A 12,561-nucleotide genomic window follows, 5' to 3' on the forward strand; every position below is an offset into this window, starting at 1 on the left:
CGCTCCTGGAGGAATCAATTTTTGCTCTTTCACTTTGCTTAAAGCACCTTTCATTCTCTTGCTTATTACATACTTTGGGAATAATTATAACTGTCACTGACTTGTTTTCCCTCTTACAGTGTGTGCCGTGGTCGAAAGTGGGAGTGCACCAAAAATGTATGTGATGGCACCTGCACTGTTATTGGTACAGCTCATTATTTGACATTTGATGGATTGAAATACAAGTTTCCAGGAAACTGTCAATACGTATTAGTTCAGGTAAGAACACGTCAAATTCCAAAGCTGTCTAATAATATATAAGGTGTTTTATACCTGGATAGAAGTCCAACCTTTGGATAACTCACAGTAAAGTATTCTTAATTACTAAACCAGATGCATGGTAGAGGAAAGAGAAGCTTATTAGTGACCTCAAAGATGTCTTGAGAACTTTGAACATGCATTGTGCTCCATAGAAGAGTTAGGTTGTCGTGTCTAGCTGGCAGTCATGAATCATATGACAGCAGCATGGTACAGAGAAACTTTGTCTGAATATCGTCTCTAATAAGGGATTATAGGTATCCATAAATCAGTCTTTCCTCACTCTCTACTAGCTTCTTTATCCAATATTGATGGCTCACTGTCTACTTGTGTGAGACAAGCAGCGGTTGGTGAACTTTCCCTAAATGCATCTAGGGCACAGGTACTGCTTCTTCATTTCAGCAAAGTTGCTGTCCTGTTCCATGCCTGTTTGGAGTACACTGACAATATCCATTTTCTTTGCAGCAAAGAAGAGAGGTAGATAGAGGCATAACACACTAACATCAATTTATGATTCAAGGGACCAGTCAGAAATACAGAGTTAAATGAGATTACATCTCACCTACAGGCACAAATTGTGTGTTTAAACATGTGTGTGCAGAAGATGGATTTAATCTGAAAATTTGGTCTCACACGTGGATCAATTCACTGCTAATTGGTAACAAAAGTCTTCTGCAGTTACAAGTGACATGCTTCTTGGATGGGCTACTGTTTTCTCCACAGACCCTTTTCATGAGGCACATTCCTCCTTGCACTTCTCCTTGGTCAGGAAAGTGTGATAAACCTATCTCTGGCTAGGTCTTTGAAATATGCTCCCACCTTGATGCCAGCTTGGTTACAGTGGAAGAATGATTGCTCTGATGCTAGTGAGAGCTCTGTGTAAAGGTCTTGTGGGCAACAATAGCATAAAGTACTATAAAACTACTTAAAATGAAAATGAGATCCGTTTCCTCATATGAGAAACAGAGAGCTGTCGTCTTTTTCTTTAAAGGTGTGTACTGAAAAAAACCCAACCCAACTTAAAAACCTAAAAAGCTTGAGTCATGAACTGTCATATAAATGTAGTAGTAACTCTCCATGCATCTCAGAAATATTTAAGTTAAAAGAAAATCAATGCATTAAACTTTAAATTTTAATTTAAACTTTAAAAGTTTAATACATTAAACTTTTTCTCATTAAATGCATGAGAAATAGGTTGACATTATTGTAATTATTATTCAGGTGCTGGTGGGAAAACAAGGGCATCAAACTTTTTGCTCGAGACTGTGCAGTAACTTTATTTCTAACCTAACATTCTAGTTTAAGTTTTTATTTTAGCATTAAAGCTGCAGTCTTGTTTTCACTGTTAAATCAATATCTGTGTTATTAAGATGTACACTGCGCTCATTGTATGTCTTTAAAATAGCACAGATACTATAATAGCATGGATTCTCCCTGCCAAAAAATACCTGCAAAATATGTGCATGTGTGGGTGTCACTGGCAGAGGCTACCTCATTCTTAAAGGGGTGGACCATATGGATATCAACACTAAGCACAATATAAGTTAATATGGGAACAGTTGGCATACCAATGCATATCCTACTGGCCACAGATTACACAGAGTATTATTTGAGGCTTCCTTTTTCTCCATAGGTCTGTATTTGTTTTTTCAAAAGTCCCACATTAACGTTTCTTTCATTTACTTTCGTCTGATAGGATTTCTGCAAGGATGTCTCTGGAACATTCCGGATACTCATTTCAAATGAAGGCTGTGGCTTCACTGGCGAAAAGTGCACCAAAAGGGTTATCATTCTGTATGGAAGTGGGGAAATAGAGTTGTTTAATGGAAATGTATGTACACTTCTGTTCTCTTTATTTCCATTTTTTTTTTGTGAAAATAATTTCAAGTTGTTTAGTAAGATGAGCATGAATAACCTCATGCACAGTGCTTCTTGATCATAAAATGAATAGAACAGCAGAATTGTAGTTGTCCATTTTGTTCCCAGAGGTAAAATACCATTTTGATATTTCTGCTTGATTCCAACAAATATATCTCAGGTAAGAATGCTGTTCCATGCAAACTTGTGTGAGGAATGCCCTTTCTAAACAGGGGAAGTCTAAGTCTATTTCAAGCTACATTAAGTGCAAGGAAGAGCTAAGTAGTGACTGTCCCATGACTAGTAAAACTTCAGATCTAATTTAGCCATCTGCAGGACTGAGCACACAGGAAAAAAAATAATGTCTCAAACAAGTTGATGCTGCAGAAGCAAATACCAACTATCCTTTCCTTTGTTAAATCGTCAGATGGAAAATCCAGATGACTGGATTCTTCTTTATTTCCCTTTTCCTACCAACAAACACTGAAGAACTGGCCAAGAATCAGTTTTACATCTCATGTCCCTCCATGGCAGGAAACAAGCTTTCCACAGGGCAAAGCCTTGAGAACTGTAGCAATTAAGACTGTGTGTTCAAACAGTACGCAGCTACAGTGGATTATAGCATTTCAGTTGCTCAGTTTTCAGAAACACTGTGATTTGAACTGCCATCTGGACCAGAGATTTACAGAATGTTCCCAGTACAAGGTGAAACCAGGCTACATTTGCCTTGTTTTGGGTTCACAAAGCTGTACCAGGTTTGGTCTAGCCTGCAAACTTGCCTGCGGTTGCTGTGTGCCACTGATGCTTCACAGGAGATGTAAAACGTGACTATTATTACCAGTGTCTGTGCAGTGCATTTTGACAGTGTATGATCCATGTAGGCTTTTGGTTGCTGGAGGAATGAACAGAGGACATATTGGTTGCCCAGCTCTCTTTCTACTGCTAAATAATCCCCTACCTGGGTGAGGATGAATGGAAATGCAGGGATCATTCCATAGAGCCAGGAAAGCTTCTTTAGGTGGCAGATTTTCCGAAAACCTGTGATTCATTTTGAATACCTAAAGAAGGGCCAGAAAAAACAGGTGGTGATGAGGCATCCAGAAATTCCAGCAACAGAGGGTGTCTGGTTCCTAAGAGAATACATCCTTCTAGGAGCTAGGCTTCTATCGCAAAACTGAACTTTTAGCTTTCTTCCTAGAGTTTAAGGCTCAATGTAATAATATCTAGAGCAGGTTTTCACAGAAAGAACAGCAACTGAAGGAGAGATTAAGGTAAAACAACTCATATGAAGACTGTTAGGCAATTTCTCACCCAGTGATGACTTTCTACACTCTTTTTCCACAAGAAGCAAGCAGGAGTCTTTTTTGCCACTAAAATATTCTGAAGCAGGATAGTTCAAGTTTTAAGATGACATTGTTTTGAAAACAGCTTCTAGTTTTAAGTAAATGGTGGCTTAATTGAAATATCTGCCTGTTACTGTTCTGGCTTGCAATAAGAAGAAAAAATCTCATTAATTAGTTTTCTGCTTTTCTGAAATAAATAGACCTGCCAGTTTGTAAGGTCAAGAGTTTATGACTTCATGGTTGGGCAAAGAGCCTTCATAAATATAGAAATATTGTAAGTTAGATCAATCTCCCAGCTCAGCTTTGTCCTTCTCTGTTTTTTCGCCTGAGTTTGGATAGACAGAGACTACTTTACAGAGAATTTAAGTAACCAGTGTGACTAGATACAAATATGTTTGGCGTAAGAGAATATGAAGAAGCTTCCAGTTCCTAAAATATCTTTTAACATATTATTCCCTAAAGACATTGTACCCCCTCTTTAGGAGATCCTTTGAGGATGTGAACTATCATCTCTGGAGATAAAGCTTTCTGATAATAATCCAGAGGTGAAGAGAAATGAGCTTTTACTGAATGGAGCAAGAAAGAATAGTGGAAAAAAGAAATCTCTTGCCCTCAAACTAGGAAGTGGGTGAATGGTTTGTGGGCTCCTCTTTCTCCCTTGCTTTAATCGCTATTTGTGCTGATTGAAAGTTTTCATCTGCCTCTTCCACAATTAAGCAGTTTTCAGTTCATGAATTAATGGTGCTTAAAGTAACAGCCATGCCAGACCTTTCTTTCCAAATGTAGTTAATAATTCTATTAGATTTTTCACTGAAAGGGATTATGGTGTGAAAGAATGCATTTTAAATTAATCTCTTAAGTTCTTAGGAACTGGACGCCTTGAATTTGCAGCCAGATGGAAAGAGGCACACAGGGGAAGTGAAAGTGATGGAAAAATAAAGAGATACCAGAAGGAATCTCTCAGGATTTTTCCTATTGGTGTAGCTGTTTGGGAAGAAAGTCCTTCAGAATCAGGATCTGGTCCTTCAGAGACCGCTGGTGCATGTGATTCTCCCAGTTCACATTACACTTAAAGCTAGCCAGCCCTTTTGTCTTTTCCTGCCTCAGGAGCACAAAATTGTTAGTTTCCTAAAAAGTCGAAATAAAAGTAAAACATAGTTTTTCAGTGAGCCATCGACTGAATATTAAACTGATCATTAATTTTGTATATCCTGGCTTCTTTATCAGTCCTCCGTCTGTTTAGCAGTCATTGCTTTGTGTCAGCATCTGTAGCACGTATGTTATACTCTGGGAGCAGAAGGGACATTGCCACATTCAGACTTAGAGAAATGTGGTGAAAATGGAATACTGTATTTGTCTCCCAATTTTCTGTTCAGAAGTGTTGTTTTTAAGGCAATAATTTATCCACAGCAGTGGCGAGTGTAGAGACACACCTGTAATCAGTGTCTTAGCAATACCTTGCCTACAGTTTTGCAAGTGCTCTGGAACATCTGTGTAGTGTATGGCAAATACCTATTCTCTGGAGAACAGCATGTTTGAAAGTAGCTGTTAACCTATGTTAGCACATGTCCCACTGGGAAAGTGGCCTATATGAAATAGTAATTAGAGACACAGTTGATAGCACAATGTGCTTTTCCTATTCAGGTAAACATCAAGGTACCTCCTAAAGACGAAAATGATTTAGAAGTCATGAAGTCTGGCCGTTATTACATCATTTTACTGGGCAAAAGAATCAGTGTGACCTGGGATCTGGCCATGGGAGTCTCAGTTATCTTAAAAGGCAATTTCAAAGTAAGTGGTTTTTGCTTTACTTCTTATTCTCACTAAAGAATGCACTTACTCTGTCTCTGGGAAATAGCATTTTTTTTTAATGCAGACGTGCTGATAGATTTCCATGGAGTATTAGGCACTTGCTTGAAAATGAAGGCAATTTTTTGTAATACCATAAAGATTGCTTACTTTCCCAGTAGTTCAGCTGTAAGGGGTAAATCCTGGGTCATTGGAGATGAGCTATGACAGAAAGGATGAATGCTGTGGTACTTTAGAAATATGCCTTTAGTGATTTCTTCTGTATTCAAGAGCAGTATAAGGAGCCAGATTTAGTAGTTATGGTGATGAGATAGTCATCTCCAGAAATAAAATGGGATTGTAGGAACATATTCCAAATAGGGCCAATGGGCACTGCTGGGTGAGGGTTGTCATCTTGCTTCTTGGAGACCTTGGAGACAGTATGGTCCTACTTTCTGCTAAGCAGAATGGGAATATGAGCTAAACATTCTCTGTGAGAGGCTGTGTCTATTTTAGTGAACTTGGCAAGGTCAGGGATATTTCAGTTTTTAAGCCTTGTGCCATTAAAGCACTGGGCTAAAAAGACTTCTTAGCAAAACACTAAGCCAGTCTACAGATGTAAGATTTATGTATTTTGTGTTTCTTTCCCTGCAAGGATCAAGTGTGTGGTCTGTGTGGAAATTTTGATGGAATCCAAAACAATGATTTGACCAGCAGCAATGAACATCTTGAAGTAGATCCAGTTGACTTTGGGAATTCTTGGAAAGTTAATCCGTACTGTGCTGATGTTGAAAAGGTGATTGTGAATGAACTGTAAAAACTAATTAATATGCGTTACAATATCACTCAAGAACGGGCAAAGAAGTTTGAAAGGATAAAAAAAAAATAGAAATTAACTCCTTCCCCCATCTTTTTGCCAAATAATATTATTTCTTGAAATCCAATAAAAGATCAATTAACTTATTTAAGGCTTCTGTGCAGACTAGCTTCAGATGAATGTTAAATATGTACAGTAGAGGGTGTTCATAGAGTTTGCCAGCCCAGATGGTTGAAATCCAGGTATAGCTGGAAATCTCATTTTAGAGCTTAATCTGAAAAAACAGCTGTAATTTTCAGATGGGGAGTTCAGATAAGAATTTCTTAATTCCCTATCCAAAATTCTATATCCCAAATCTTAGTCTTTCAAATTCAGTATGAACAACTGAATGTGCAGGTTAATTTCTTTCCATATGCTTCTCAGTCTTTTTTGAAGAGAACTCAGTTATTATTTTTAGGTTGGAGAGGCTTGAACAGAAAAAACAAGATACAGGAGGGAATGCAAGACTTTATTGCCCTTTTCCTCTTTTCCAAAAACAGAATTTTGAAAGAATGAAATTGAATAATAAATTTGTCTTGAGCTGGCAAATAATTATGTCCAAAAGTATTTCCAAACCAAAAAGCAAGAGGAAACAACTGAAAGACAACTTGTTTTGACATTTGTAAAATTAAGCATTTTGTTCAGATGATGCTTTAAGGCTGAAAACTTTCTCTTGAAAATTCATCTAAATTTTCAGGGAGTGGGGGAAAAGGCCATTTTTAGATCTTTCTTTACAAGATTTAAATTATCTGAAAATAAAATGAAGCATTTATTTTTGATCACCTGAAACATTTTAGTTTACTTTAACTAGTCACAGTATTGTCTTGCTAAGTGTCACTTTTTTGATATGACTTGATTGGAGCACAGAAAAAGTAACAAAATTAAGGAGTGATACCACAGCATAAAACTGAGAGGGAGCAGCTTATTTTAGTGTAATAGGCACAAGACAGAACCAGCAGACTGTCTCTGTGATAAATAACATGTCAATACTAGTGCTTCTTGTTTGCAGATAAATTAAATGGGAGAGAAGGAGACTACTAAGCTGTTCTCATTCCGCACCAGCCTTGGGTATTGTCTGCTGAAGACTGATTATATTTCTGAGTCTCGTGGGCCTTCTGTAGAGCTGTGAATGATAATTTTTCAGTGACACTTCCTGTCATCAAAATGTCAGTGTTAAAACTGTTGTTTTAACAAGTAAGAGCTGGAGAAAATGTAGAAGGTGACCTGCTCAATTCTATGTTCTGCCATGGCTGGATTTATGCCTGTCATACAACAGGTTGAAACGTTCTCAGGGAAATAATTTCTTTTGTCATGAAAATTGTCTAGTGCTAGTGAGTCTCTACTTCAATTTGAAGAGTCATGAAGGCAAGGCTAATGCAGTGTGTACTTTTTCTTACAATATTAAGCCCAACCGGGAGCAGACCTTGATGTCTCCACTGTGTGATGGAAACGTAGTGAAGCAGGTGATGGTAGAAACATCATGCAGCATTTTGTCTGGAGACCTCTTCGAAGAATGCAAAAAACTTGTGAGTATTGTGTCATGTGTTTAACATTCTTTAATCTGCAATGATCTGTGCTGACACTGATTACAGCTGAGGGGAAAAGTATGGTTGTGCTGACAGCATACAGGACTTGGAGGAGGCCAACTAATTGGCATTCTCATCTCTGACCCTGTCCTGTAGCTGATGCTTCAAAAGGAAATGCAGGATATCACTGAGTAGTAAGCTATAGAATAACTTTTGCTTGAGGGAAATTTTATTCTAAAGCCTACAGACTGTCATGTCAACAAGAGTTGAGGTTTGAGGGGAGAGGGATCTGAGCTAATGTAATGCCATTCAGACTTCATTCTACCTAATCTGCTGCACAAGAGGGTACGGGGACAGAGCCCAGAAACATATGAAATTACTCCATAGGGGAATATGAAGGGACAATGAACTGCAGTGTCTGTAGCAACTTTAAGAACATAACCCAGTTTGAGTCCTTGCTGACATCAGTAGAAAGACCTGGTTTATGTGGCTCTTGGGAAATGAAGTAGCTAACCATCTGAATGGTAAAATATGTCTGCAAGAAGGAGATGAAGGAATCACTGAGTGCACTTACCCTGTATTTTTCTTTCATAGGTGAATCCTGAGCCCTATATAGATATTTGCATGTATGACACTTGTGCTTGTGAATCTATTGGGGATTGTGCTTGCTTCTGTGACACTATAGCAGCCTACGCACATGTCTGTGCACAAAAAGGTGTTACTGTCCACTGGAGATCACCAGCTTTGTGCCGTAAGTACACAAATGAGGAACTAATGAGGAAGAATTGGGTGAAAAGGTTCAAGCTTTTAATCAGTAACCTGTTGGCTCAGATAGACTGTTTTCATCCTGCTCTGCTCCCACTGATGCCCGGAAAAGTTCACTTTCAATGGGACTGGGTTAGCAGCTCACGCTGACATTTCCACTGCCTTTTCTGTTTGTGTTCAGAGCCGTACGTGGGAAAATCAAACCATTCCCTCAATTAGGAGATATAATAGTCTGTGGTACAAACAAATCTAGAGAAAGAAAAGGTTTCTGTAGTGTATATATATGTATATAATAACACATATATATTAAAGCTTAAAGCTTATTTTTTGCAAGTGTTTTTATCAAAACCAAAATCTCTGGTCTAGAGCTAATATTTTACTACATGAAAAAGAAATGATGCTGTGGTAAAAAACGTATCTTCTTATTCAAAGACAGAGATCTTTCTTTTTCTAGGTATATGTGGTCCACTTTACACCAAGTCATCATAGTTCCGAGGGCATAGTGAATACACTCTGATTTTATTTTTTTTTTTTGCCTCTGATTCTTTCACTGCATAGCACAAAGCTGCCAGGACCTGAATAAACAAGAATTAGATTATCAATGTGAATGGCGATATAATAGCTGTGGACCTGCTTGTCCTATAACATGCCAGCACCCACAGCCTTTGGAGTGCCCTTTGCAGTGTGTGGAAGGATGTCATGTACACTGTCCTGCAGGTAGGTCCATCTTTAGCTTTAAGCAGTTACTTACCTTTTTCTGCTGTGCTCCTGCTAATTGTAGGTATTGCTGTGGAGTTTTGTTGTAATTGGGGTTTTTTTAACCCTCTAAGTCTTCCTATTGCATGAAAGCATTGCAGTCCAGAAATATTCACAGATTTGTAAGGCTGGACATTGTAAAAGATTTGCATTTAGTAGTTAATTCCTTAACAGGCTTACTGATGTGTTTTCACTACAGTTTCTTACTGCACAAGAGGAAGGTATTTAGGCATCCTGGTTTTCAGTTGTGAAATGAGCACAGTATGTGGAGGGTATGAAAAGGTGCCTAAAGGAAAAGAATGAAGCACTGCTAGCAAGAACAAGAGAGGATGGGAACAAGGTGGTAAGAAAGGAACTTAGGAAAATTAGGGGCTGTGTAGCAACAGAGGTTGTTGACTATGTGTTTAAAGAAGGGTATGAATTTGTGCTGGGCACTCGTAAAATGCCCTGCTTCAGAGCAACTACTGTAGTGGTGGAAAGTCATTGTCTTGACCTGCTTACTACCCGCAAGGCTCTGATGCTCCTGAGAGTGCCCAGCAGCCGTCTTCCTGAGAGCATGATCTTTCAGCATAACTGTTCCCAACAACTGTCTCATAGAAACAGTTGTTTTTAATCAGTAAGCTGTTGATTAGGAAAAAGGGAAAAGGAAATTAAAAAATACGGGAAATATGGGGCAGGGAGAGGAAAGGCAAGCATTAAGGGAAAGAGTGAAAGATAAGCAGATGAATAAATAGCTCCTAAAGGCAAAGTGAGAAGATAGGAAGATGAAGAAAGAAGGTATTTTAAGATCCAGAATAGCTATTCTAGACCCTGGTATCTCTGATCAGAGGGATCAGAGGGAGGTAAGGGATACTGGAAGAAATAAATGATATACACATAAAAAGGAAAATGCTATTTTCCCCTGTTATTGTCAATGCTTTGTTCTAAAAATATATTCACCTTCTGAACGGTACTGACTGTTGCAGATTATGTTTTTTTTCATAGCAGGGTAAATGCAATGATTAGTTTTGCAATAGATGAAAATTGGCATTTTTTATACTGCTGTGCTATTTTGAAACAGGGAAAATACTTGATGAACTGTCCCTGGATTGTGTCAGTCCAGAAGAATGTCCTATGTGTGCAGTTGGGGATGTCAAGATCCTGCATGGAAGGAGAATGGTTTTGAACAGAGATGATCCACAGCACTGTCAGTCTTGGTATGATAAGCTTATTCAGTCAAATAGCATGCCTGTTGAGTAGGATGAAGAGGGAGACATGAATCACATCCACATGAATAAGTTTCTGGATGTAACTTTAAATATACCATTGAAGGTGAAGCTTGGAAACTATCCTTTATGTCAATATTCCTTCACATAAAATCTGAAGATGAAGTGTTTCAGTGACAGTAGGGATTACAGAATGTCAGCTGAATTTAAGCAAGTGAAATTCATAAATTCCTGTCAAAAAAGGCGTTTTCTCATGTGTAGGTGGCCCTACTGGCTTCAGATGTTCCACTTCTTTTTGTGTGAGGTGTGATTCAACATCAGTAAAGCCATCAGACTCTTTCGTTTTGCCAGGACTAAAAAAATCTTAGATATAGCGCAAGATCTGAATGTGCACTCAGCCTAGCACTCGCTGAGACTTTTAACAGTTGGAATTGTGTGCTGTTACTGGAAAACAATTTTCCCCAAGATTTTAAGATGATATCCCATGGTCCAATCCTGCATGGATGCATTTCCAAATATGATGAAATTAATGACAGGGTGCACATGCTGTGCACCATGCAGAATGAAGGCCATTGGCTGCAATGTGGCAGAGATCGGTTTTCATTCTGTAAACTTCCCAGTGGCATATTATGCCATGGCCTGTAGTATTTGAAAGTTTTTTATTCTTTGGATGTCTAGACCCTTGATGGATATATGATGGATAATAATTTCTAACACTGAATACAAGAGAGTTTTCCACCTTGTAATTTGATCATATTTAAAAGTAACTGAGTTGTAAAACTGCAGCAGCTATTTAGCTCAGACTATCACCTTAGCTCCAAGCGCTTTGAACCTCTCAGAAGCTGTGGATGGGCATGGAATTCCTGGCCTCTTGCCTGGTCTAGTGTAAGTCTGTGCTATAAACCCAGGGCATGAAACTGTTAGGCTAATCAATTAATGTTTTATTATGTTTTTTTCAACAGTATAAGCAGAGCTCCTTGAATTCCATCAAAAGGTCAAAAACAAAAAGTCTTCATAAATGAGTCTCTGTTCCCTAATTTTTGTAATCCTTAATAATAATTTATCTTAAATGTTGATACACTGGCCACTGCTCACAAACGATTTCAGAACATTAGGAAAACTTACCTCACTAGGGAAACATCCTTTTGCATAGCTGTCACCTAATTTAGATGCCTACACCATCTGTACAAACAATAGAAAATATTGCACAAAAATGAATTTTATAGCAAATATCCAAAGGAAATTGGAAACTAGAAGAGGCTCATTCATATTAGGATTAAAATAATAAATCTGCGTTTGCTAGATGTTAATGCCAAAAGTAGCTGTGCATTCTTCAATTAGGAAGACACTAGAAGCAGCTTGAAAAGAACATAGTGCTTAAACTAAGGGAACTTAAACTAAGCTGCCACGTTGCCAGTCTTGTCCTGGAAAACGGGACCTTCTCCCAGTATTGACTTATTTAGTTGGTACATCATGGGTTTCTGTGTCAGTAAAAGCAAGCATTTCTTTTAGTCTTTGCTCTTTCATAAACTTTTCCTATTCTGTTTCTTGGCCTGTACAGTAAGACAAGGAAAATATATTGACTGAGTCTGTACCACCCTGTGCATAATTACAGTCATGTTCTTTTCTCTGACAACTGAAGTAAAGAGAATCTCACAACCAGGAATTAGAAAAGCAGAAGTGTTAAAGCTTTCCTAGAGATAGAAAGATGAATTATAAACAAGTTCCTAAAAGGAAAATCTCCCTTATGAGGAAAGGCTGAGGGAGCTGGGTCTCTATAGTTTGGAGAAGAGGAGACTGCGGGGGGACCTTATTAGTGTATATAAATATATAAAGGGGGAGTGTCACGAGGATGGAGCCAGGCTCTTCTCAGTGGCAAACAATGATAGGACAAGGGGTAATGGGTATAAACTGGAACACAAGAGGTTCCACTTAAACTTGAGAAGAAACTTCTTCTCAGTGAGGGTGACGGAACACTGGAACAGGCTGCCCAGGGAGGTTGTGGAGTCTCCTTCTCTGGAGACATTCAAAACCCGCCTGGACACATTCCTGTGTAACCTTATCTAGGTGTTCCTGCTCCGGCAGGGGGATTGGACTAGATGATCTTCTGAGGTCCCTTCCAATCTCTAACATACTGTGATACTGTGATACTGTGAGGTGAAGGGTGA

The 12,561-nt window shown here is 38.5% G+C and overlaps 1 protein-coding gene across 1 annotated transcript in view; it reads left to right on the plus strand.

Moving 5' to 3' along the window:
- Positions 1 to 12,561, plus strand: part of VWF (von Willebrand factor) — a gene marked incomplete at both ends in the record, with an annotated part of 137,037 nt that overhangs the window by 57,283 nt on the left and 67,193 nt on the right. The window contains 8 exons of the mRNA XM_080609897.1: positions 120 to 258; positions 1,994 to 2,128; positions 5,142 to 5,288; positions 5,941 to 6,081; positions 7,548 to 7,667; positions 8,262 to 8,418; positions 8,991 to 9,149; positions 10,249 to 10,384. Coding sequence (XP_080466023.1) covers positions 120 to 258; positions 1,994 to 2,128; positions 5,142 to 5,288; positions 5,941 to 6,081; positions 7,548 to 7,667; positions 8,262 to 8,418; positions 8,991 to 9,149; positions 10,249 to 10,384 — 1,134 coding nt within the window. The remainder of the gene's footprint in view (positions 1 to 119; positions 259 to 1,993; positions 2,129 to 5,141; positions 5,289 to 5,940; positions 6,082 to 7,547; positions 7,668 to 8,261; positions 8,419 to 8,990; positions 9,150 to 10,248; positions 10,385 to 12,561) is intronic.

This window comes from Psittacula echo (genome assembly GCF_963264785.1).
Source record: "Psittacula echo genome assembly, chromosome: 1".
NCBI classification, from domain to species: domain Eukaryota; kingdom Metazoa; phylum Chordata; class Aves; order Psittaciformes; family Psittacidae; genus Psittacula; species Psittacula echo.